This window comes from Pygocentrus nattereri, chromosome 4 (assembly GCF_015220715.1).
Source record: "Pygocentrus nattereri isolate fPygNat1 chromosome 4, fPygNat1.pri, whole genome shotgun sequence".
Taxonomy (NCBI): domain Eukaryota; kingdom Metazoa; phylum Chordata; class Actinopteri; order Characiformes; family Serrasalmidae; genus Pygocentrus; species Pygocentrus nattereri.
Window position 1 is genome coordinate 44,834,451 of NC_051214.1, and position 27,013 is coordinate 44,861,463.

A 27,013-nucleotide genomic window follows, 5' to 3' on the forward strand; every position below is an offset into this window, starting at 1 on the left:
CGTGGGGTTGAATGACTGGCGTGTTTTTTGGAGGTATGTTTACCTGTTTGCGTGCAGAAACCTTTGTTTCACGAGCTGCGTAGTGCCCTATATAGTGAGAAGCAAAACATTTGGGACTCAGCCCTTAACTATGACCATTTAACGACGTGACGAAAGATCCTGTAATACTAAAAAAGGAAATAAATCATATACAATTTTATTTTAACCTAACAAACGTTTTTGGTGTTATTTATTACTGTGTAACAAGAATATTATATATTAAATAATTTAAGCGATACATTTGACTAGAACTTACAGCAACATAGAACGAGGTTACAGGGCAGCAGCTTTTTAGCGCTTTTACGCTTCCAGGACCTGCGCCTCTCTAAGCCCATGTGTATAGTTTCCAGCATGGCTGCGAAAGGCAAACAGCGGCCGAAAGCCGTGAGATCGGAGGAAAATGAAGAGGACACGTTTGAGAATGACAACGACGAAGCAGAGGAAGGGAAGCAGGACGGCGACGATGAGTTTACTCTGGAGGATGTACTGCGTTTGGGTGGCACTAAGGTAAAGAAAACAGACCTAGACGTGCAGCTCGCTAACTCAGCTAGCCCAGAGCTTCGTGCGAGCGCCCTCACAGCAGAGTAGCCACACGTGGAGAGCTGCGTTTAGTGTGGTGGGGCTGCAGATGTAGCCTAAAACACACGCAGTGCAGTTATTTAGTTATTATAATAATCACTGCTTTCAGAAATCCTTTGCCCTGCTGTGCTTCGTTGCTTATGGAGGCCTGTTTCTGCCCCTGGAGAAACGTGGAGTTACAGTACCAAGTTATGACTTAATATCTTGTAGTTAATGGGAAAGTAAGCCATAATTGAGATATTAAGTCTTAATAATGAGATGCAGGGTCATAATTATGAGATCAAGACATACACTTAAACGCATTATTCCGTCGTTAATAATTCAGTCAATCAGTAGCTCACTGTGATATGAAATTCATTGCTTTATTCACTAAACAAAAGACCAGTGAGCATCTCATGAGTTATTCTATATGGTGCTGTTAATGGTAAAATAGTGGAATTCTGAAAAGTTTTCTTTTGGAACTGTTTTACCTTTGAACAGTCTCTTGTGTCTCTATCATGGATGGCTTGTAATAAATACGGTTTAGGCCAAAACTGTATCTCAGAACTATCAAAAAAGAAAAAAAAAAACATTCCCCAGGCATCAGGTGTATTCCTAAATATTTCATCTAATATTCCATCTGTGAGGGAGCTTTTAGTGATGCTAAACTTTTTGAAATTCTGGTTGTCGCCACCAATGTGAACAGTTGAAACTTTAGAAGAGAGCAGTTCACATTAAACCACTCGAAATTACATTTTTTTAATATCTTATATAAATATATATTATCGAGAAGCCCCCCCTAAGTGTAGTGGTAAGGTTGTCTGAAGGTGAAACTATCAACTAGTAGTATTTTTTTACAGAAACAAATCATGTAAAATCGAATATATTTGGATTAATTCTCTATTCCTTTTTTCACGCAGGCAGACTATGTCATGCTTGTTGGCCTTGATGACAATAACGAGCTAGTAAATGGTGGAAAGAAGGGTGCCATTGACGATTTGGAGGATGGTGAACTAGAACAGTTCATCACAAAGCTGGGAATCTGTAACTATTTAGACCAGCAGATTGTGAAAGAAGACGGTGATGACGATGAGCAAGAGGAGAAACCTACAGAACCCGCTGAGGAAAAGGAGGTCAAGAAAAAGGAACCTTCCAAAGCGGAGTCTGTCAAAGCCAAGCAAGAAGCAGAGCGCAAGAAGAAGGATAAAGAGGCAAAGAAAGCAGCAGCTGCTCTAAAGAAGGCCAAGCAGAATGCGAGCATCTTCGAGTTCTACCCCAGACAGACGCTTCTGGTCAAACCTGGCGGAAAATGGTATGATATAGACTACACTTCAGAGACCACCTCTTCAGCTCAAGACGAGTCATTAGTTTCTCAGTACAAAGTTTTGGCTCAGAAGCTCTTTGAGGCTGAAGCTGAGCTCTATAAAACCAAAAAGAACTTCCAGAAAGGAGCCAACACGACCTGGATGAAGAATGTTGTTTCTACAGGAACTCTGGCTGACAGGATGGCGGCTCTGACGATTTTGATCCAGGATGCTCCGGTGCACTGTCTGGAGCACATTGAGAGCTTGGTCACTTTGATCAGAAAGAAGGGCAGTCGCAGGGAAGGTCTGATGGCTGTGGAAACCCTTAAGGAACTTCTGTTGTCTGACCTTTTGCCAGAGAACCGTAAGCTTCGAGCCTTCGCACAGCGACCTTTCAACGAGCTGGAGGAGCGGGCCAGCGGCAACCGAGACGTCCGAGACCGGAGGCTAGTCCTTTGGTACTTTGAGCACAAGATGAAGCTGCTGATGGCTGAGTTTGTGGTGGCCCTTGACACTTTGGCTCATGACTCCATCCTGGCCTCTAAAACCAAGGCGCTAACCACCGCTCATGAGCTGCTCTGTAACCGCCCAGAGCAGGAAAAAGCCCTGCTGGCTCAAATAGTCAACAAGCTAGGAGACCCTGAGTACAAAGTGGCCTCTAAAGCATCATATTTGCTGGAGATGCTGCTCCACAAACACCCCAACATGAAAGGGGTGGTCTGCACCGAAGTGGAGAACCTAATGTTCAGGCCTAACATCAGCCCCAAAGCTCAGTACTACGCCACCTGCTTTCTCAACCAGGTCATGCTGAGCCACGAGGAGGCCGACCTGGCCACCAAACTCATCACCATCTACTTCACCTTTTTCCGTGTGTGCGTCAAAAAGAAAGATGTGGAGTCCAAAATGCTCAGTGCTCTGCTGACGGGAGTGAACAGGGCGTATCCATACACTAAGATGGGCGATAAGAAGGTGCAGGAGCAGATGGACACACTGTTTAAAGTGGTGCACATGGTGAGGTTCAGCACTGCCCTGCAAGCTCTAATGCTTCTATTTCAAGTCATGAACTCTCAGCAATCGGTGTCGGATCGCTACTATGTAGCTCTTTACAGGTGAGTGCCGATTAAAAGGATCTAACAAGTTCCTGAATTATTTAAGCATTAAGCTGTGATGTCACAGCGTGGCAAAAGCACCAATTTTGGCTTCTTGTTTTTGTTGCTGTCTTTACACCACATACAGACTGCGCTCTGCCAGTTGATATTATATAGCATCTCATGCTGTCATGTAGTGTATAGACATGGACAATATGGCAAAAATATAATCTTGCAAGACTTCAAGAAGTCTGATCAGTTGGAACAGAGAAAACAATAGTGCTACTATTGTTTTACTATAAAAAAATTGTTTAACAATTTAAAAAAATGTTTTGTTTTTTTTTGCAAACTATATTTTACATTCTATGTTTCACTAAATCCAGGTAAACTGGACTGATTTTGCTCCCTTTATAATGAAACATGCGGTTGATTTGTGTACTTACAACATACAGCGTGTTCAGAAAAGCATTTTGTATTGTCGTATAATTGATCATGATAACAATATACATAGTCATTTTGCCCATTCCTAGTAGTACAGTGGTCAAGTTTGTGTGGGTCTGCTTCTCACAGGAAGCTGCTGGATCCAGGCTTGTCCGTGTGCTCGAGGCAGAGCATGTTCCTCAACTTGCTGTATAAATCCCTGAAAACAGACGTAGTTCTGCGGCGGATAAAGGCTTTTGTAAAGAGGCTTCTGCAGGTCAGCTGTGAGCAAAGCCCAGCCTTCGCATGTGGAGCACTCTTCCTGGTGTCAGAGGTGATGAAGAGCAAGCCTGGCCTCAAGCTCCTCCTTCAAGAACAAGAGGCATGTCCTATTCTATTAATAACATAAATAGTAGCAGTAGTAATATTAGTAACTCAAAGTGAAGTTAATAGGAACATTTTATTAAATAAAAATAAAAGGCAATAGAATTAAAATTAAAAGACAAAGTAATAAAATACAATTTTAAATAATGAAAAGAGGAAAGATGTGGATGAGACCATAGGGGCTGGCAAGGCAAAACATTTTGATGTCTGAATAAATCGTTCGAAGGCACAATACCAACACAATATTTTGTTTTTCTAACTTAGTACAGATAAAAGATGCCAGCAAAAAAGCTAAAAAACCTGTAACCAATTTTGTAGAATTTTAGACATATTGTAGAAATACTGCCGATACCAGAAAAGTGTATTTTTTGACATAATTTAAGATATTGTACACATTTTCATATGTACTGTATAATACAAACATCTCTACATCTGTCTTCTCTATTCACAAATATACAACATGTTAGGATGCTGAGGAGGAAAAGTTTGAAGACCTTAAAGGAGAAGATGATGATGAGGATGAGGAGAGGTTTGTGGATGCTGAGAAAGTTGAAGAGGGACAGAGCCAAAAACCTGAGCTCCCCAAACCAACTGCATCTTGGGTACATCACAAAAACCTAGAGGGTAAAGTAGATCAGTTTAAAAATATTTGTGATGCTGTTGGATTTTGTGTTTTGCTGCAGTTTGAAGCTGCGGTCACGTTTGTAAAAACACTTTTTAGAAATATGAAGCAAGTTTACAGACAAGCTATGAATTCTAAGGGAGGAAGTGCAAATGATGAGTGAATTGTTTGATAAAGATGCAACAAAACAACAGAAAATATATGAAAGACAATTGTAGAACAAATAATCACAGTAACAAATGTAACGCAAACTGCTGTCAACTGTCAAAAGGAGACAGGAGGAAAAAAGGAAACACTAGGAGAAATCTTAAATCTTAAAATGTAACTTTTAATTGTAGGAGTTCATTTTTAATATGAGATTTATTTTGCCATTGGTGCGAGTTCAAGCCTTTATTTCAGTTCATTACAATAATAATTTTACCTTTACCTTTTAACTTCAATAAAATGATGAAAACGATGAAATTTAGCTGACCGTATGAAATTCTGATTATTATGGCGATCTATAAAAGCTTTTTTCTTGGTCTCAGGAAACCAGCTTACACATGTACAAACTAGTAAATATAATTTTCTTGCTATTAGGAATTCAGTTTGCACATGTAATAAAGGTTCTGCTTGTGAATATTACATTTACAGTAGTAACAAATTTGACTAAAAGTTTCATTAAAATGTAGGTGTGGTGGGAGTGTGTGGTGTAACGGAAGGATAAATGCAGCCATGACCTCCCATTGCACTCATAAGCTCTAAACACTCCGGTAACCCTCATTTAGAAATGAGTTAATGTTTTACCAACATGATTTTTGCTCTTAAGCAAAGAGATCTCGAGTCAGAGAATTAGTTAAATGGAGATCACCTGTTTGCAGTCAATGCACCAAGATCTAGAAAGTCCAGGGTCTGGTGGTGTCTCCTAGTCTGATGCTAAGCCCCAGCATACAGCCAAAGCTACAAAGGAATGGTGTAAAAGCCAGTGGAGAGATTGTGGCTGAACCCGACAGAGCTTTAGCAGTTTTGCAAAAAGAAATGAAGAAAAATTGTCCACAAGTACCAAAATTGACACCTAAATGCTGACTGGGGGTAAAGTGTTATGCAATGAGTTACTTTGTTTTGTAGCTAATTAATTTAAATCATTTAACAGAGATTGTTTTTCACGTTAATATTTGATATTCTGTGATAATATAAGGTGAACACTTTCAAGGAGGTGAGTACTTTTTATAGGCACTGTAGGTGTTTGTAGTTAAGTTAATTAAAGCTGCACTTGCTTAAAATTTTTATTAAGTATATTTTTTCTCTCCATGCAACCACTATTTGATCTCATTTGGAAACTGTATTTCCTGTTTTTTTGCTGCAGGTGGTAAAAGCAGGGAGTCGTATGACCCAACTCACAGAAATCCGTTGTACTGTGGAGCAAACTACACCACACTGTGGGAGCTGCAGAAGGTATGGAACTCTTTCACTTTTGAGAAGAGTGTGTGCCTGATCTTGTTGATGATCTTGTGCCTTACTGGGGTATTTTGTATTTTGTAGCTCTGTCTTCATTTCCACCCCTCTGTGGCTCTTTTTGCAAGGACCATAATGCAGGTGAGTGTGAAGACACCTGACTCTACTAACACTACTTATTAGGGATGTGCACGGGCACTTCAGTACTCAGTTCACCAGTGGCAGTATTCAAATACTGAAGTACTGTTTGAGTATTTGTCACTTTTCATTATGAGAAGACAGAGAAAATATACAGGCTAAAAATCTGTGAAACTTTGTCATAACGGGACTGTAAGTATATCATACTTAAATTACTGAAGCTACTACAAGACAGGAGTGCCCGAATGTGTGCACACAGCCAATGATGTGACGGAAAAGGCAAAGATAGGGAGCACGACTTTTTCACTAAGTAGGCTGACTACTATGGCTGATGATAGCTAGGTCCAACAGTGGAAATTACTTGTAGTAGTAGTAGTAGTTGTAGTATACAGATAACTTGTTGGGACTTTGTCCGCTGAAAAAAAAGACTTAGGATTGAAGATAACTGGTCATCAGATAAATTGGACGGACCAACATCTGGAGGGTAAAGCCTACATATAGCAATTCAAGTGTAAAACTCAGTACAATTAGAATTACTTTCGTTTTAAAATGTCTAATGCTTGATATGTCAATGTAACCCTTAAACCATAATACTAGTAGGAACCATGCCACTTTTGGATCTATATAGTATAATGTAGAGATTGAGTTGTATTGCCTGTTATACTTGCAGTTTTTATTTATTTCTGTTGTCACTGAAATCTAAGTCTAATTCGCATGTTGCTATAAGTAGCTCAGTAATGATGGCTGTAATGATAATTAAGATTTTGACCAGTCAACAAGCTTTTGCTGAGAAGCTAACAGTCCATATTTGGACGCTTTGTAGAACAGGGAGTCAATAATGACATAATGGTACAAATGAACCACTTTGAGGTTTATTGATTTTAGGAGATTGTGTGGGAAAAAATGTCCTGCAATGTCATTCTCAGAAATATGTTATTAGTAATGTAAGTTGTGTACATCCCACAAGTCCCACCACATGAGCCACAAGTAATTCATTAAATGTCACCCCACCCCAATTCAGCAGCACATTTTTCTGTCATCAGGGGGAGTTCATCCACTACACAGGAGACCCTCTGCAGGACTTCACACTCATCAGGTTTCTGGATCGCTTTGTGTTCAGAAACCCCAAACAAATGAAGGGCAAACGTAAGCAAAATATTATTCTGCATGTTCTATTGACATTTAAGGAGTGCACCACCTGTTAACCCCCAGATTTTCATCTCTTACTCATGTAACCAATGATAACTCATTCTGCATTATTTTTCATTGTTAATGTAGTTACTGAGCCTTAGAATGAGTGTCTGTGAAGTTTACAAATTAAGCTTGTATGTAATATCCCCATTCTCTCTTCTTTTACAGAAAACACAGAAGCCACTGTAATGCAACCAAAGCACAGACAGTCCATGAATAACATTCGGTCATTACCTGGTGAGTGTTTCAGTATATAGGAATACAGAAAAATAAGTGAACATTTTATTTTTAAAAAAAATTAAAAATTTCGGGACAAATATATATATTTTTTGTAATTTCCCAGTTAACTCAGAGGAGTATCTGGCAAAAGAGGAGAGTCAGATCCCTGTGGATGAGGTGTTCTTTTACAGGTAAGTGTTTAATGGTTGACTGAACCTTGGCCTTACCTGAACTTGCTTCATAATAGGCTATTTTGACCTGAAACTAGAATTCAGCTTGTTATTTGTTACATTATATCCAGTGTTATGTAGCAGTGTTACATACCTCGGCCTCATATGTTGTTTTCATGTATGAAAAGTAATGTGAAATCTGTGAATGTAATTGCTGCACCATGTAATGGGAAAGAGGAATTTTGAGTAAGAAGGCAACCTCAGCTACATTGTATTTCATTTCATTTTTTCCCCCATCAATTCATTTGTCTTATACGTGCATCCCACACACTAACCATTCAGGCCATCAGTCATTGCTAGAATTTGGAATATATTACAGTAATTCACAACGTCCGTACCAGCTGGTCCATGGCTTGTTTTGCAGACAAGGCCCCAGGATCACAGCCTTGTCTGATGCCACCCAGCTAAAGAGGTTTATGCTATTTATATGTTGCATTATCTGTGCTTTTTTGTGGCATACTGGTGTAATACCGGTAATACAGAAGAAACAGTTTGAACCAATATACTGCCAACTACTAATACTCCGTAAGCATTGCACAGATATGTTATGCAACCAATTCTGACTGGAGGATAAATGTTTCATTTTGGCCTGAGTGCCCCTTTTAATACACTTTAGAGTAACACTAACATGATCATGTACTTTTGGTGATACTGATAAGACCATTTTAAGTGCAGGTATTAAACAGACCTGTAATCACCAGCAGCCACAGAATGCAGCAGCAGCTGTTAAAGCTCTCCGTTCCTTCACTTTTCTGTTCAGGTTCTTTAAGAAACGTGAGGGAGAGAAGCGGCTGCAGAAGCCTCGAGGAGGTGATGATGAGAGTGTGGAAGATGTGGATGATGATGAGTTTGACCGAATGCTTGGTAAGTACGAGTAAAAACGGCAAAGATGTTCAGAAACCAGAATGTTCTCACTGTAATCAGTAATGTTAAAATAACGTACTGTTTCAGATACTTTTGAGGGCGACAGCTTCTTTGCGGATTTTAAGGATGCAGAGCTGGACTTCGCTGGGTAAGTCACCTTTAACTGTATTTGTAAAACGACTACAGTAGACATGGAAACGGCAACATTTTTTCTCCATCTTTTTTTTAATGACATGCATAAACGAGCGCTATCAATCGAACCATAGATATAATCCCATGGTTATATTAATCCAGCACCAAAATTGAATCATAGAAAAAAAAAACTGCAGGTCATGTTAATCTCTTATGAATTACTGTGGTGACACTGCACTCACTGAAGACAGCAAGGCAGATTAGACGTGATTCCTACGTAAGAGCAGCCAAATGTAGTACAAAAGTATATATCCCAGTGGGAAAATAAAATGTTATAAAATAATCTGCAAATTTTATGGCATGTTATATTTCAAGTTTTATATTTTCCAGCATGTTAAAATCTAATAAAGGAAAAAAAAATTCTTTTTATATATATACATATAAGCAAATAAATTAAAACTTAATAAAATGCAATTTTACCGTAGAATGTTTTTGCATACCACTGTTGTTTTATTTGATGAACCAGTGCTAAAGGTTTTGCTTTAAGTCACTCATTGAAATGAGCTGCAGGCAGCAAAAGTGTGCCTACAGATAATGGAAACATATTTAATGAATCTCTCTTACAGTAACGTGAAGGACAAAGCCAAGAAAGGCAAAAAGGATGAAGACTCTGACCTGGACTCAGAAGATGATCTGGATGATGAGGAAGTGTCTCTGGGAAGTATGGACGAGGAAGAATTTGGAGATGAGCTAGAAGAGGAAGGAGGCGAGTTTATGGACCTTGAGGGGGAGGATGAGGAAGAAGGTGGGTGTATAGTGAGTTTTGGCTGGCCTGAGTAATTTGAATACTTCAGTATTTGGTTATATTCAGAAACTTTCTGCTTGTAAGCTACATGAACTTAAAAAGCAAAATAGCTTTAGAAAGAACAGTTATTGTTAATATCTAAAAATGTGAAAAGAAATAAATTACAGCTGGTTTAGTGGAATGCATGAGTTCACGACGGGCACACAAGTCACCTCACCTCAGAGCACAAAAAACACCACTTTTCACATGTCCACTAAAGCTAAAGGGGGGAAAAAGATGCCTTGAAAATCATTTGGGAGCTCTTTAAAGAGGAGTTGCATTAATTTTTCAAACGTTCAGGCATTCAGAGCGGTTTGGTGTGAAATGGTTCACTGTAGAGAAACTTAGACACTGATTTCTTTACAGTGGTAGTGATAGGAACCAGGGGTCGCCATGACTACAACACAGCCATTTTATTTACTATCCAAAACCAGTGAGTCTTTTGAGATTGCATATGCCAATATTAGTCATAACAGAATTGCTGTAAAACTGAAAGTTTTCGGGACTGGTTTGCCTTACAGCAAACCCTTCCTATGTACCATTAATGTTTTTTGGCCAAAGTCATATCTCAGATTTATCATGAACAATATCTCTGGCATCAGGCAGTGCATTCATACCCATCACATGTAATAATTTTCTGTGAAGGAGCTTTGAGACATTGAATTTTTTTCACCACGACTGAAGAATTGTGACTCTAAACTGAAGTTAAACGTAATGTTTTTATATTTCAGTCCCAGAGCTCGAGGATGATGGAGACTTTGGAGATGGTGCGTTTCTTAATTGTTTGAAAAGCACATTAGTAGTTGTTCATCAGGTGTATGTGCGGTTCATAAATCTCTGACCTGTTTTGGTAATGTTTTGTGTTTGAAGGTGAGGATGAAGACCTGGATGAGCCAGCAGACGTCAGAACAAAACTAAAAAAGGGAAAGAGGAAATCGTCAGAGCAGTTTGGCTTCTCTGGATCTTTGGGTGAGCTGGGGACTTTCTGTACTTTCATATCACTTTTTAGTTTCGAGAGTCTTATAAAGTTCATATTCATAATCTTTATGTTCAACGGCTTATCCATTCAGTGTAGATGTAAGTATAATACAGTGGAAGCCTATCTACCTTTGCTGTACAAGGCTTACTTGTATATAAAATAATCATTTTATTTTAACTTTATTCTTGATGCTGTATTGCTTTCTTAGTTGTTTTTGTTTGCAGGCTCCTAACTTTCATGTAATAAATGTAATAAAATTATTTTCAATTGGTTGGATTCACTTTATTGAAAACATTGACTTTAATCTGTTGTATGGTACCTAATAGACATTTGATGGTTATATGTTCTAAATGACTACATTTGCTCTGTTCCTTTAGGTCTGAAACCAGAAAAGAAGAAAAAGAAAGGAAAGAAGGAAGATGTAGCAATGTTTGCATCAGCTGAAGAGGTAAAGTCTTTTTTCTGTTATACACAATGATTTTACAATATTGTAAGTCTCTATGAGGGGTATGCACTTTGTCGAAGAATTGCAGTAGCAGTTTGTCTGAGTTCTGCTCCCTTAAATATGTGATGTCTTTTTCCCAGTTTGGTGAACTGCTGGATGAAAACGTGGGCTCCATGTTTGACAACCTGGGCATGAACGCGATGGCCAACAAAGATAAAGCCAGTGAGTACTGAATAGACAACTGTGGTATGCAGGAGTAAAGTGGAAAAAATGGACAGATGTTGGATTAAACAGTTGTATTTATTGATTTGGCTAGATGCTAGCCAAATTTCCTCCACAAGGGTGAAGTGACTGTGCTGACTGACATACAGGGGCCTGTCAGCATATAAATAATGAACCATTAGTGATGCTCATTATTCACCACTGTTCCTATCTATATGCTCACTTTATCACTGTACTTATTTCTGTTGTAGCAGACTAACCCTACCCTTCTCTTTTTCCTCCTCCAGGTGTCAAACAGCTGAAATGGGAAGCCCAGCGTGACGACTGGATCCGAGGGTGCGACGTGAAGACGCTCCGGAGGAAAAAGAACATGTTTAAAAAAAGGAAACAGTTTGGAAAAGCCAAACCAGCCAAAAGAACTGCTGGCAGAAAGAAATGAACAGTCTGACATCCTCTTGGGTATCTGTGTGCCTTTTAATCTTGCTTAGACCACGCTTCCCGATCTGCTTCCCGGATGCCATAAATTCCAGACCACTCATTGGACTTGTAAAAAACTGAGAGGAAAGGAAGTGTTAAGTTGATCAGCGAGTTCGTTAGTTATGCTTAATTGTGCTTCAACATGTAAAAACATGCATTTTTAGTAAATGTTGTTTACAGTTTGTTTTTCTTTGATGCTATAAATACTACGTCCATATCTGAAACTCATTCCATGTGTTCTCTGAGCTTGTCTAAGCACAAATTTGAAGACGTGAAAGGGCCAAAACTCTTGTCTTTCGGACACGTGACTCGATTTTAACAAGACCATTTCAAATTTTGGTAGTGAATAAAGAAATTATTACATGTAACAAAAAAAATCTGAGTACTATACAAAATGTAATCACTTCACAAAATTATAGGGTATTTTCCCCAAACATGAGGACAAATTTAATTCTGAACAGCTTGCTTTGTTTTATACATTAACAGCTTATTAATTCTACAGGAGTCTATTAGAGTAAATTTTACATTGTCTATACTGTTGTAAAGAGCCATTTTTAAATTTTTTTAACAAGATCATGGTCATTTTTAGATATTGAACAGGCCTAATTAGATTACAGATTTTTTTTTTAATACTCCTAATGCCTCATTAGTCTAATATTGAATCTTTGGAAAGGGGAGAGTGAGTGTTGCATCATAAAGTTGAAACTGGAAAGAATCGGCTCACCTTCAAGAACTGATGGGAAGTACTTGTTTACTGTGCCTCTAAAATCTGAAAAAAAAAAAATCAGAACATATTCACTGAACATTTCACAGGAAATTACAGATTTTTTTTCTTTCTCCACAAAAGTCTGAGAAGTCATTCAGAATGGTTGTGTACACTGTAGAGAAATGTACTAACTAGATTTTTTTTTTTTTTATCTTATCAGCGCTGGTGGGTCACTTTGGCTGAAAAACAAATATAACTATGATTTTTACTATCCTTATGAACCGGCATTTGTTTTTGTATAATCTTACTAAAATGGTAGTAAAAAAGTTGTCTTTGGGCAATATATTTATCTTATAGCTATCCACTATGAATGGGTTACAAAAATGTTTTAGATATCTCGAGCATCAGGCAGCTTGTTTCTAATCAGTGTTGTTATAAAAACTAGATCACCTTGGCTGGAATTCATTTTATGAAACAGCCCATAGGCTGCAAACACACCAGCAACCTCCAGAAGAATAACTCCCTTGAATATTCTTCTGGCCATGGGCTCCATGGTCTTGGGGGCCATCTAGAGGAGAGATTGGAGGACCATGAGCATTCATGAAACAAGCGCAAAAAGATGGGTGGTGAAGAAGGAAACATAAGTATTGCTGCGGGAAAGGAATCAAATAGACTACATAGAAGTGTGCCTATAATGCCTTCAGGTAAAGCGGTCACTGAACAGCCCCTGTCACTCACTGGTCACTTTGAGCTCTACCTACCTTACAGATCCAGTACAGAAAAGCATAATGATACTTTTCATTCATTTTACTGAATCTGTAAACTAATACAAATGTCATTTCTTCATGATGGTAATCAAAATAAATCTAGTCCCAGTTTCTTCTTTTTTTAAATATTATATTTGAGCTTCACATGCTTGGATTAATTATCTGTTTTTCCCACCTTTTCTGACTATAAAAGCCCCTTCTCAAGCAAGTGAACAGCACTCATACATGGGAAAGACTGAGTATTCCAATGCCAGAGACAAAAACGTGGAGGGTCACAAGGTTCCAAGGAGTTTGTCTACCTGTCTCCACCATTGGGAGCATCATCCGGAAGTGGAAGGCTTATGGAAGTACTGTTAACCTTCCACGGCCTCTTAAAGTTTCCTCCCATGCCGAAGCCAGGCTTGTCCGAACGGGTAAGGCTGACCCACGGACAACAAGGAGGGAGCTCCGGGAAGACCCCGTGGTGGTGGGGACACTGGTTTCAATAAATAAGGTACCTTTACATTCAAAGCGTCATGTCAAAGCCCATCTAAAGTTTGCTCATGATCACTTGGAGGACTCTGAGGCAGACTGGTTCAAGGTTCTTTGGTCTGATGAGAATGATGATCGAGGTCTTTGGTGTCAACCACACCAGGGCGTTTGGCGAGAGGGTGGCACTGCATATGACCCCAAGAATACCATCCCTACAGTCAAGCATGGTGGTGGCAGCATCATGCTGTGGGTTTGCTTCTCAGCCAAGGGGCATGGATGTTATGCTGGTACAAGTGAATCAGACAAAACAGCACTGATGGAGTTTTTAAACACTGTGTCCACTCACTGTCCACACCTACCTTGTTGGTCCATCTTGTGCACAGTCAGACACAGTAGCCCATCTGTTGCTATACAGTTTGTCTTGGTCATCCTCTAGTCCTTCATCAGTGGTCACAGGGCAGTGGCCACAAGATGCTATTGGTTGGATAGTTTTGGTTCTCAGTCCAGCAACAACACTGAGGTGTCTAAAAACTCCTGATCCACTCTTACCAGCGCAACACACACTAACACACCAACTGCTGAGAATGATCCAACACAGAGTGCTGCTATATGGCAAGGGGAGCTGATAAAATGGAACCATGAATGTAGAAACAATGTTATGGGTCGTCTGTGTATATCAGTCAGTGGTGGACGAAGTACACAAATCATGTACTTGAGTTAAAGTAGAAATACCCAAGGTAAAATATTACTCCAGTATAAGTAGAAGTCCTTACTCTAGACCTCAACCTGAGTAAAAGTACTAAAGTATTTACCTTCAAATGTACTTAAGTATAAAGTAAAAGTACTAAAAGAGTAATTCTGGCTCTGATGTCCTGTTATCATTTTTATAACCAGACTGGCTTCATGAACTCATTTCAGGTGAAAGTCCTCCAGCGTCTCTCTTGGTAAACCAGTCTTTTAATAGAACGTCATTAATTAGTGACGCTGACGTCTATTAAAATGATCAGAAGCACAAAACACTGAAGGTAAACAGTTTCCATCAGGGAGAACCGAGTGGCTCTGAAATCACTTTTTACACACAAGCAAAGTTTCAGTTTAAGATTACTTTGTAAATTAGTTACAAGTTGAATAAAAACTGGCTTTAAACTCAGAATCACAAATAAGTTTCCTTTACTGTGTTGATCTGTAGGCCTCTGTTCATAAACATAAACCAGCCCAAACTAATTTACTATAAAATGAAAGTGTTTGTAGAAATTCAGAAAAAAAAGAAACGCGTCAGTCTCGACTGCATATGTGGACATATTTCTATATTGTGCTCTATTTACACAAAGTTAGGTTAGTTCATCATTTAGGTGACGCATGTGCTCCCAAAGTTTTACGCTGCTGCACTGATGTTGAACCGTGTGCTGCACTGGGTCGGTATGACCAACAGGTCAAAACCAGCTCTGGGCCCTGATTGGTGCTCTGGCTTTGCGTTTCTTTTGTTTTGACATGTTACGTTTTTACACACACAGAAACCAAAAGGAACGACAGATTTCTCAAAATGTAGGAGGAAAAAGTCGGATATTAGACTCTGAAATGTAGTGGAGTGAAAGTAGAAAGTGGCCCAAAATGGAAATACTTAAGTACAGATACACGAAAAAAGTACTTAAGTACAGTAACTAATTACATTGACTTAGTTACTGTCCACCACTGATATCAGTCTTAAAGGCACAGCAACACGAACGACCTGTTTGATTCTAAGAAGCACCGAGAGGTAAACAGTAATGTGGACATTTATGAGGATTTTTATTAAATGTCGTAAGTGGGGCTGAATTTGGCTTCTTATTCGACTGCTCCGTTCCACCTTAAACGGTGCCCCATTCACGTTCTGGCCTCAGACTGTTACAATGCCAGGATGTGAACTGCGGCACCACTTAAGGTGGAACGGCAAATTCGAACAAGAGGCTGGAGACTACGGAGGCGCCCGGGTTCGCGCTAATGATGAAGTTACTGGAGATGACTGAGCTGTATCAGCGGAGGCGGACTGAGCTGTAAATGCTGTGTTACAGAAAACGGATGAATTCAGACTCACCTTCAGACCTTCACCCACAACACAAGGCAAAACGCGTCCGAGCTACGGAAACACGGCCGGACCAAAATACCGTCGAAACGAGAAACAGGAATTCGGTGGAAGAAACGCGGCAGTCTGGTCAAACTAAACACTAAGACCACATATATTGATTTATTAATGACTTATATGTCTACGTTGTGTTGTTTGGCTTTTATTTATATCAACACATTTATTTACCCGTTAATCTTTAAACTGTATCTGAACAGAATGTTTAGGGGACGCTGAATTACTTTGCTAGAATATCTGTATTTTATTCATTTTACTGCGTTTGTAACACAATAGAAATAAATGTATATTTCATAATGGTAATTCAGATGGATAAATCAGCATCGGCAGATGGGTACACAACAAATACTGGATACTAGTTTACTGTTTTTCTACTGATGCTTGTCATGGTACGCTTTAAATCGTTCATTCATTCATTCATTCATTCATTCATTCATTCATTCATTCATTTAAGTTTTGCCAGGTGAGTTTTATTCATCAGCTGAAGCGGACCTGCACTTTCGAGACTGTAATTGAACGAGACGGTCAGCAGGTGTCGCTGCAGGCAAGGAATTTGTATTCTCTTTATTTTTATGAGGGAGTGTACAGAAAAAAAAACAGCTTATATGACTGTAAACAAACTATTTTCAGAGAATATCTGGCTGTAAAATAAGTAGTATGGCTTGTCTTTGCTCTTCAGCTTAGTTCCCCTGCGGTAAAAACACAGAAACCACTAAGTTCCTGCTGGTGTCCAGTATTCAGCAATGGTGTTTTTTTTGTTTGTTTCTCTGGTGGGTTGACCTTGTAGAAACTAGTGGTCTCTAATGATAACGATTAAACCCATTCCCCTTAGAAAGGAAAACCATTAGGGCTTTATTCTAATGCTTCTGATGGTCTTTTATTAGCAGGGATGAAATGCTTTAAATGTTCACATGTTAACCTGTGAGAAAACATGGGCTAAAATTTAGGTACCAAGCAACTGTATTATATCATCTAAACAGACCTTACATTCCAATGTATTGAGTTAAGTGATACTTTTTTAATCCCACAATGGGGAAATTCTACCTCTGCATTTAACCCATCCGTGACGTGAAACACCACATACACACTAGTAAATACACACACACTAGGGGGCAGTGAGCACACTTGCCCGGAGTGGTGGGCAGCCCAATCCGTGGCGCCCGGGGAGCAATTGGGGGTTAGGTGTCTTGCTCAAGGACACCTCAGACATGGACTGTCGGCACTGGGGATCGAACCGGCAACCTTACAGGGCTGGTTCCCTAACCTCCATCCCACGACTGCCCCCCATACATTAATACATTAACATATATTTATGTATATTTTATAATGTAGTAATAGACTAGATCAAATTAAGACCTAATTACCTAAAAAAATATCTGCCAGAATGAAATTGTGAAAATGTTTGCACGTGTATTACTGCACTTTCTGTGAATACAGATCATTTTAGGCCTTGAAATTGTTTTAAATTTTACTTTTTTTGTTGCCATTTTTTGATAAGTATTAATTAAGGTAAAGGCTTAACCTTCAGAAAATGTCATTCTTCCACCTGTCCAGGCTGTCAAATCAGAGACGGTTTATTCTGAGATGTACAGCACGTTTCACCACCTGCCGGTTTTTAGGCCTCTATACATTCAGTTTATTATTTTCTAACAAGAAAAGCATATTTATGATATGCTTTTAGAACTTTGCACATACAAAATTGTTTTCTGTATTTCTAATATATATATATATATTAGTCATATATATGTTATATATATGTGTATATGTTAGTCAAAGTCTTTATATATATAATATATATGTTAGTCAAAGTCTTTAGAGTTTTTTCTTTCTAATAAAAATTAGTGCAATTTTTCTTGCATTAGTAATTTTAAGTAATGACTCTTGTTACACTGGCGACCTGTCCAGGGTGTATCCTGCCTTCCGCCTGAAGACTGCTGGGATAGGCTCCAGCACCCCCCGCGAACCTGAGGGAGAAGTGGCTTAGAAAATGGATGGATGGATGGATGGACTCTTGTTACTGCATTGACACTTCAGGTAACAAAACCTACTAATTTAAATGTTTTAAGTCTAATAAAAATCACTGAATAACGTGGTTGAAGCCTGGTTAAAGGGGTCTAACAATCTCTTTAGTTTAAAGATCAGGAAAACGCTCTTCTGATTGTGTTTTGAAGGAGGAAGGAATATTTGAAAAACTGCAGCTGCTTTACGGTGGATTTTTGGGAATTTGCTGGTGAATAGACCTCTGAAGTCTTGGACATCATTCTGTAGTCTGTGTCATGTCCATGTTGGGAACTCCGGGTTTAAGCCGGTTTCTCTACGACAAAAACAAATGCTGTTTTTGAAAACTGCCGCTCTGTTGTAAACAAAAGTGTTCTTTAAGATGATATGCTTTGCTGTGTATACATCTTATTCCCAGAATGTCACCAGATCCACTGAATGGTCATTGAGGAGCTGAAATGTGACTACTGCTATGCAAGTTAACACTGCTGCCCACTGAACTGACCTCTTAAGACTGGCAACCTCATCAAAAAAACCCCAAACGAACCAGTGAGTTTTGTCAAATGTGGTATTTTGAAGCCTTTGGCAGTTTCATGCAGTTTGAGTAGCTGGTGTCATTTTTATGTGATGACTTTTCAGTGGGCAGCAGTGTTAGCTTGCTTGTAGCAGTATTCAGTGACACTCAGAGGACAAAATCTTTCGGCTTTGGAATATTTTTGGTCCCTACAGGATGTAACGGTGATTTTTGCCATACAGACAAAACAAGCTTTGTTCATAATATGGCTATGAGGCTAAATATACAATGATGATACAACTTCAGAGGTCAGAAGGAAGACACACAGCTAATGTTACTGCTATCGCTGCTGTAGCAAACTTTAGTATCAGTCTTCAAATCATATTTACAATGGACAGGACAGAATAAAATGACTTGTTAGGTGAGGAAGACAACGCAGTCACAGCTAAGTTAGCACGTTAGCTGGCTATCTAGTAACAGTCACTGACTGAAATGGTAAAATAATTGTCTCTGGTGTCCGTTTCGTCCTGCATGAAGATTTGGCTCAAAGGCTGAAGTAAGAGTTACGTTAGTTTAGTTGTATTTATTGGTCTGTAGTTTAGTGGCTAAACTAGTCAGGATTGATTGGCACCATGGGGATTCACAGTGGTCATATGATGTATGATGTATATGATGAAAACAATAAAAAAGTTCCCTGCTGAAAAAAAAACACAGATGAGGAAGCATTTGATGCTGGTTTAAGTTGGTCTGGGCTGTTTTATGCTGGTTTATTGCTGGTCCGGTGCTGCTTTAGCTGGCCACCCATGCCGGTTGATCAGTATACCAGTACCAGAGCACTGGTTTTGGTGCTGATCAGCATATCAACTTCCATTGCTGCTGTCTAGTACACCAGCATCCTAAGCACAGCCAGTGGTTTTGCTTGTAAGCAGCCATGCTCTGGTTTTTCTAGTGAGGTTCTGAACTGAGGAGGCTGAGAGATACAGTTCTCAGTGTTGGAGAACAAAATACTGAAAACATGACAAATAGCATATTAAACTCTGGTTTTAGGCTAGAATGTTCCTTTAAGGTCAAGATTGGCATGAGTTCTTGTCAAGACTTTAGCCAATATTTTTGTGACAGAAGCTTTTGTTTCTTTGTAAAATTCTACCTGGCTTATAAGTGATAGTGATAAGTGATATATACTGTGATATTATACTGCCTTTGCCAAAATTCAGAAGTAAATGTTTAACCCATCACATGGCCAGGACCCACCGGCAGGCCCAGAGTTTTATTACTTGCTTCTATATCCTAAGAATAGCTCTGCCTGTTTGCATTAATAAGGTCCTAGTTGTTGAATAATAAGCCGTAGTATGTATTAAGAGGTCAAAATGCTTTCTGCTGGCTGAAGGACGTGAATGATATGATGGTGGGTGGACTGTGTGTATCTGTGTTGAGGGCAGGGGGCGGAGTGCAAAGCAATAAAAGAAAGTTTAGTGCTGGCTCCCCCACCATGCCAATGCTTCTTCCTAAGTAAGCCATTGTGTTTCCTCTCCAGGAGGCAGTGTAGGTACATTTGTGTGTAGCCACAGGAGGCTGATGGGCTCCTAATCTGAAGGGCGGTCAGGCTGAGGCTGGCCTGTTCGCTGTCACACAGGGCAGATTTAAAAGGATCTTGTCAGGGTGTGCTTGGATAAACAAACACAGGCTGGACAGTGGTGACATGATCCTCTGGCTTTAGGGACTCAACTCAGGACCTCACACTGTTTCCCTTTAAGCCGCGAGAAGTCCATGAGAATAGGGATCGACTCAGTGGAATACACATCAGCCACTTTTCCTTTAGTCACGGATGCTTTTCGAAGCAGGAGTCTGGCCAAAAACCTAATTTACACAGGTTTTTTCCATAATCAGCCGAGACATGTTTGATGTCTAACATAACTTCACAGTAATTATTTTCCAACCACTATTTATGACAAAAAAAAGTTAGATAGATTAGATCCATATCGTTGTCGTTTCCTACACACACACAGACCCACATACACACACACACACACACACACACACACATACATATATACATACATAAATCCAGACTGAAGTAAAGATGGTAGAATCCAGAGCGTGTATTTGTGAGGCTCCACTGTGCAAATCCCATTAAAATGAAAAGGCACTAATGCTAGAAACTCTATTCAGGTCCTATACTACCTCCTGCTCATATCCCAAAGAACCCAGAATAAAATGTTCCTGGTGCTGCTACTGTTCCCAGCCCTGCTGTCTCCAGTCCCTCTTGTGTACTTTCCAGCTCCTTCTGCCTGGCACGTTCATAAGCAGGTAAACAGAACAGACCTGGAGCCAGTAGCCTCTGTCACAGCTGCTCCGGATAAAGCCTCCAACCCCAACCCCACTGCGGCATGTTTACTGTCACCCAAAAGGCTGCTTCTAGCAAACATTTCACTTTCTGTGAAAGACTTGCTACATTAGAGAAAAGAGCAGCATGAGAACAAGGTTAATACTGAGTAGGGAATAATATTTCAGATAGGATTGTCATCTTATGGTATGATTAGTGAAACACAGCCTACTTTTCAAATGTTTATTTAAAATGCCCATATCTTAATATTTTCCACGTATAGTATTTGTGCTATTTTATATACCAAAAACAGTCACTATTCATTTTAATATGACCATTTTCTTTTTTCCTCAGAATTAAACAAGTTGCTTTTGTTCCTGTGCCTTTAAGACTGTTGTATGTAAGGGGTCTCTGTTCTGATTCGCTGCCTCGGTTTGTACCTCATTTAGAATGAAAAGGCTGAAACACTCCTTATAACCTCAACATGAATGGATGGATCTAAACTGCTGAACGCTGAACAGGTGCATATAGGAAAAAGAATTGATGTTTGTGATATCATAAAAACAATAAATAAAAAATGAGTACCAAAATTTCCATATATGGAGTGAATGGACCGGTAAGTGAATGGTATGATTTGTAACAATGGTATGATTTGTTTAAGCACTACATCAAACTCAGTTTTCTATGACATTGGCCCTTTAAAGGAGTGGTTCAGCAAAAAATCTAATTTACACAATATTCCACTTACCCCAGATGTAGTTGCTCAGCCAAGACATGCTTGGAGTCCCAATGTTTCATCTTTAGTTTAACGCTAGAGCTACAAGGCTAATTGAGTAGACAAACACAAGTCAATAGTCACCCAAAAATTTTCGTCAAATACATGCTCATAACATCTCTTAACCTGCTCCAGTTGCATCCAGCTCTTGTGTAGATTTGTCGCTATGGTTTAGGACACAGTATGACTTGCAGTTGTATGCAAAAGTTTGGTCACCCCTGGTCAAATGACATGTTTTGTTGAATCATTATTCTTTACTCAGACTGAAACCTCAGCATCTTCGTACAACTCTCTCAGGCTGGTGCTGGTGGTTCTAACTTCTCTCAGCTGCTTTGATTGAGTAAAATCAGAATCAAATATTTCGTATGTATTTATGATGGATGAACTGTAGGAGTTGGAGGATGCTGCGTATTGAATTCAGGCTTGGGACTGTAAAAGTGCTAGACCTTTTCTTTAAAATGGCATTTTTTTCACTTGTCACTGTAAAGATTGTAGTTCTTTATAGTTTTTAGTGAAGAAAATGGTTCAGTATAGAACCATGAACACTCAAAGAAACATTTAATTGTGCAAATGGTTCTTTTCATCATGAGAGATTTCTTCAGACTGATGGAGAATGTGTTGTAGATGGTTCTATGTAGAACATTTTTGAAAGGGTTCTACATAGCACCAAATAGGGTTCTTCTATTATTGCAAGCTTAACAATACAAGAACCATTTTTGATGCTACATAGAACCCTATTTGAAAAGGTTCTATAAAGAACCTTCTACAGCACATGTTCCATCAGTGTGAAGACCTTGCACAATGCAAAGAACCCTTTTATCATGCAAATGGTGCTCTGAGTGTTCATGGTTCTATACAGAACAATTTTCTTTACTAAAGAACCCTTGAAGAACCATCATTTTTAAGCGTGCATTGTGTTATTATATGATTAAAAATGCCTGTGAATTCCAGCAGGTAGGTGATTTTCCCCACATGTCAGAGCAAATACATTAGCAGCCAAAGAGTAGTGTTCAATAGGCTTTTCCTGCTTTGGCAGGTTGGCTCGTTCAGCCGTCAGCTGTGGCTGTCTTTGGTGATCAAACACATCAGATAAACCCAATATCAAACAGCGTGCTTCCCTCACCAACATGAGAGCGACTCAGTTCTGTTAACTCAAAATGCCTTTATTACTCTGTAGCTCAGTGTGTTAAAGTAGATTTTGATATCACTAATTTAACTTAAATATATTCAACAAATAAAGTATGTGTAGGTAATTAAGTATACACTCAAATGTGTTATAGCTCACTTTGTTTGTTGAAGTATACATTTAAACTACACTTTATTATGGCGTAAGAAAATCCACCTGTAATATATTCATTAACATACTGAAGCATACTTGAACTTTACTTTGAAGTATACTTTAAATTACTTATAAAGTGTGCTTTAGTAATTTTTTTTGCATTGTAACCAAAGTAATCAAATAGGAATATCATTACATCCAAGAATTTATAATTAAAGTATGTTTCAGGTGCTGCTGAACTTCATTGCAACATAAGTTGTTCCAATCTAGAACAGAAAATCACTTATAAGTATAGAAGATTTATATCAATGTTGAATATAATTAAATATACAAAGGTTGATTTGGTAACAAGCGAATAATATATGTAAAATCTGTTGCTCTCAAATACACCTGTTTAAAAAAAATGCAGAAAAGTATATTTTAGGTGTATTTACATAAAATGATGTCTGGTTCCTATCACCACCACTGTAAACAGTTCTACGTTTCATTAAAATGTAGAAGTATGTTTCTCTATAATGGAACAATTTGTACCAGACAACTCTGACAACTCTGACCTGGTTTCATTTCTTGGTTAAGGTATGCCCTTTGATTAGAAAAATTGGTGGAATTGCCCTTTAATGAATAATAAGCCATAGGAAATTAAAGGACAGCTGGTGTTTTCAGATGGTGGGAAAAACATGAACGCTATGAGGTTTCACACGCGAGATAAGAGTGTTTTGATTCTGAAATGACCCTTTAGCTTCGTGTTTGCTCAGTTTCGAAACCTCTTAACCTCAGTGTTCAAATCTCTGCTCCACTGTCCTCTAAAAAACAGGCTTGTCAACAAATTCATAAAAATGATCAATTGAACTTTGAGCATGTCGCTTTCACAGAAACTCTGCTTGTCTACAGATTTAAAAATACAATGACAACAATTACAGGGGAAATCCGCCAACCTTTCAAAATTTCTGCCCAATAATGAGATGTTTTCTGTGGTTTATTTGTAAAGAAACTTTCAGAATCTTTTCTTTACAGTGGTAGTGATGGTCACCATGTCTACAATTTAATTTACCATTCGTTGCTGGAGTCTATCCCAGCTGTCATCGGGCGGAAGGCAGGATACACCCTGGACAGGTCGCCAGTCCATCGCAGGGCAGTACAGTGACTCAGACATCTGCAATATATTCATAGCTATTTTGTGTAATAGCTTTCTGTGAGGAAGCTTTTCGAGATGTCAAACTCCAGATGTCTGGTTCCTATCACAAACACTATAAACAATTCTGACTGGGTAAGTTCCTCTAAAATGGACCATCTCACAATAAACCGGTTTCAATGACCTTGTTTACATCTCAGCCATTTAATTATGCAGAAATTTTGAAAAATCTGTGTTCCCCTTTAAAGTCTGCGCAGCTCTGTAAAAAACATTTAGATTTTTTCTTCTCATGAACTTTCCTCCTTGGTTGGTTCCCTTCCTCCTAAGAGTTCTTTGCGTAGCTTGCTAACCTGTCAGTGAATTGTTCCTTAGAGAACCACTTTTGTAAATGCATTGTATGGTTCTTCTAAGGCATCACACAAAGAACCCAAGGGGATCTCCATCCAGTCCACATTTTCATTCCAGCTCCAGACACAATTCAAATAGGAATTCAATGGTTGTATATGTTAGCTCCTATTGGTAAGGAGCCACTGTTGACTATCCAGGGGTCAATGAGGAACAAAAGCCTCTATATTAAGCATTGTGTATTGGACATTGTGGAGAAGGGGGAGTGGCCGAGTGTTGAATGCAGGACAGAGAGGCCGGTCTGGTTGAACCAGCAGGTTAAGTAGCTGACGATCAGTGGTGGCAGTAACTAAGTAAATGTAATTTGTTACTGTACTTAAGTACTTTTTTCATGTATCTGTACTTAAGTTTTTCCATTTTGGGCCACTTTCTACTTTCACTCCACTACATTTCAGAGTCTAATATCCGACTTTTTCCTCCTACATTTTGAGAAATCTGTCATTCTTTTGGTTTCTGTGTGTATAAAAACGTAACATGTCAAAACAAAAGAAGCGCAAAGCCAGAGCACCAATCAGGGCACAGCGGTCACTTTGTTCTGAGCTGGTTTTGACCTGTTGGTCATACCGACCCAGTGCAGCACACGGTTCAGCATCAGTGCAGCAGCGTAAAACTTTGGGAGCACATGCGTCACCTAAATGATGAACTAACCTAACTTTGTGTAAATAGAGCACAATATAGAAATATGTCCACATATGCAGTCGAGACTGACACATTTCTTTTTTTTCTGAATTTCTACACTTTCATTTTATAGTAAATTAGTTTGGGCTGGTTTATGTTTATGAACAGAGGCCTACAGATCAACACAGTAAAGGAAAACTTATTTGTGATCCTGAGTTTAAAGCCAGTTTTTATTCAACTTGTAACTAATTTACAAAGTAATCTTAAACTGAAACTTTGCTTGTGTGTAAAAAGTGATTTCAGAGCCACTCGGTTCTCCCTGATGGAAACTGTTTACCTTCAGTGTTTTGTGCTTCTAATCATTTTAATAGACGTCAGCATCACTAATTAATGACGTTCTATTAAAAGACTGGTTTACCAAGAGAGACGCTGGAGGACTTTCACCTGAAATGAGTTCATGAAGCCAGTCTGGTTATAAAAATGATAACAGGACATCAGAGCCAGAATTACTCTTTTAGTACTTTTACTTTATACTTAAGTACATTTGAAGGTAAATACTTTAGTACTTTTACTCAGGTTGAGGTCTAGAGTAAGGACTTCTACTTCTACTGGAGTAATATTTTACCTTGGGGGTCTCTACTTTAACTCAGGTACATGATTTGTGTACTTCGTCCACCTCTGCTATTGATGCTCCCCTGTGCCTCCTTTCTGCCAGCCTACTTATAGACATCTCTCCCTTCAGTAGGCGGCAGAGCCCAGAGAGAGAAGCTAACCCCGGCAAGGTGCGAGAGGCAGCCAAACGGAACGAATCTGCGAGACGTTAATGTGACAGGATGAAAAGCCATTTACGTTGTGTTTAAAGGAATAAATCTGCTCTCTGCTTTCACCCCTGCCCCTGGCATCTTTCCTCCCCACCCGATCAAAACATGACTGACACGTACATAGATTTTTTAGGTCTAGTCCATATTTTTTTATTTTCCCAACTGCAAACACACCTGAGCCAGGTAATCAGGATATATGAATAGTTTTCAGCTGGAACACCTGCACCAAGCAATCAAGAACAGCATATCTGGTAGAGATGCAGCTGGAACAGAGCGAAAATGTGGACTGGATTTTACTGTGCCTGATCACCTGGCTCAGTTGTGTATTAGATACAGAAAAAGAGGAAAATGTGGACTGGTAGGACGTCCCCCGGGCCTGAATTGGAAAACCCAGATGAAGACCAGGGTTTTGATCCAGTACTTGAACACTCCCAGCCAGTCCACAATTTTATTCTGTTCTACCTCCAAACACCCCTGAGCCAGGTAAGCAGGTGTTACAGATGCTGATTACCTGCTCCAGTTGTGTTTAGAATATTAGCATCACATAAGTGTGGATTGTCGGGATTAGAAAACACTGTCCAAAAGCAAAACATGGAATGCCACAGGACTAGATTGGGAATGCTGCATTTAATTACCTGACTCAGGTTTGTTTGAAAGAGGAAGAGGTGAACAAAAATATGTTGAATTTACATATTAAACACACATTAACTAGACTGGGAAATGCTGTTAAAAAGCACTTGGTTACCTGATTCACATGTGAGTGTGAAGCTGGGAAAGAGTACAAATGTTGCCCAGCTGGATTGGTAAACCCTGCAACAACCATTAGTTTCTTATTTGCTGACAAACAAGGGGAGCACAGTAACAATGTGGACTGGCATGTTGGAGTCCCTGGGAATTGCACTTGGTTACCTGGTTCAGGTGAGTTAGGAGCAGTGAAAGAGTGAAAACATGGCCTGGAATATGATCCCTCAGGAATGGATTGTGAAGCACTGATTACCTAGTGTGAGTTTGGAGCTAGGAGCTAAGAAGGAGCATAAATGTGGGCTGGCTGGTGGTTTCTCAACTATTTAACAGTAGTTAATTAACTGATTCAGATGAGTTTGAAACGGGAACATGGTACAACTACAGACAGGCACAAGGTCCCCAAAATTACCTGACCTAGGTGTGGGGTTAGAGCTCGGAAAGAGTGAAGACATGGACTGTCTGGTTGTCCCTCCAGACCGGACTGAACAGTGGTTGATTACCTGATTCAGGTAAGTTTAAATCTGGAACTCAGTCCTACAGACAGGCACACGGTCTCCACAATTACCTGACTCAGGTGTGTGTTTGGAGCTGGGAAAGGTGTAAAACCCGGACCGGCTGGGGTTCCCCTGGAGTGCAGCAGGTTGGTAGACCCTGCAGTTCTGTTATCGCCTTTCAGCAGCGGCCGAGCAGCAGCAGCAGGAGTGTTGGCTCACGTCACTGAGCCTGTTCCTCGTCAGCAGAGGCGCAGCGC

At 39.4% G+C, this 27,013-nt stretch overlaps 2 protein-coding genes across 4 annotated transcripts; one reads left to right on the top strand and one right to left on the bottom strand.

The window, feature by feature from the left end:
• Positions 1-282: 282 nt before the first annotated feature.
• On the top strand, positions 283-11,818 carry cebpz (CCAAT enhancer binding protein zeta). The gene is made up of 17 exons (XM_017695717.2): positions 283-546; positions 1,518-3,010; positions 3,560-3,791; positions 4,261-4,417; positions 5,761-5,849; positions 5,937-5,990; positions 7,031-7,133; positions 7,347-7,415; positions 7,522-7,588; positions 8,388-8,491; positions 8,579-8,639; positions 9,250-9,428; positions 10,199-10,234; positions 10,338-10,436; positions 10,824-10,894; positions 11,032-11,113; positions 11,401-11,818. The coding sequence occupies exons 1-17, from the start codon at positions 373-375 to the stop codon at positions 11,550-11,552; spliced, it is 3,222 nt and encodes a 1,073-aa protein (XP_017551206.1). The 5' UTR covers positions 283-372; the 3' UTR covers positions 11,553-11,818.
• LOC108426321 (protein CEBPZOS) lies at positions 11,173-27,008 on the bottom strand. 3 transcript variants are annotated; one of them, XM_037537988.1, is made up of 4 exons: positions 26,828-27,008; positions 12,747-12,864; positions 12,315-12,359; positions 11,173-11,667 (listed from the first exon to the last, which is right to left on the bottom strand). In XM_037537988.1, the coding sequence occupies exons 2-4, from the start codon at positions 12,862-12,864 to the stop codon at positions 11,588-11,590; spliced, it is 243 nt and encodes an 80-aa protein (XP_037393885.1). In that variant the 5' UTR covers positions 26,828-27,008; the 3' UTR covers positions 11,173-11,587. The 3 variants fall into 3 exon arrangements, with proteins under 3 accessions (XP_037393885.1, XP_037393884.1, XP_017551207.1); XM_037537987.1 differs by lacking the exon at positions 26,828-27,008 and adding an exon at positions 20,224-20,243; XM_017695718.2 differs by lacking the exon at positions 26,828-27,008 and adding an exon at positions 15,609-15,700.
• Positions 27,009-27,013: the final 5 nt, after the last annotated feature.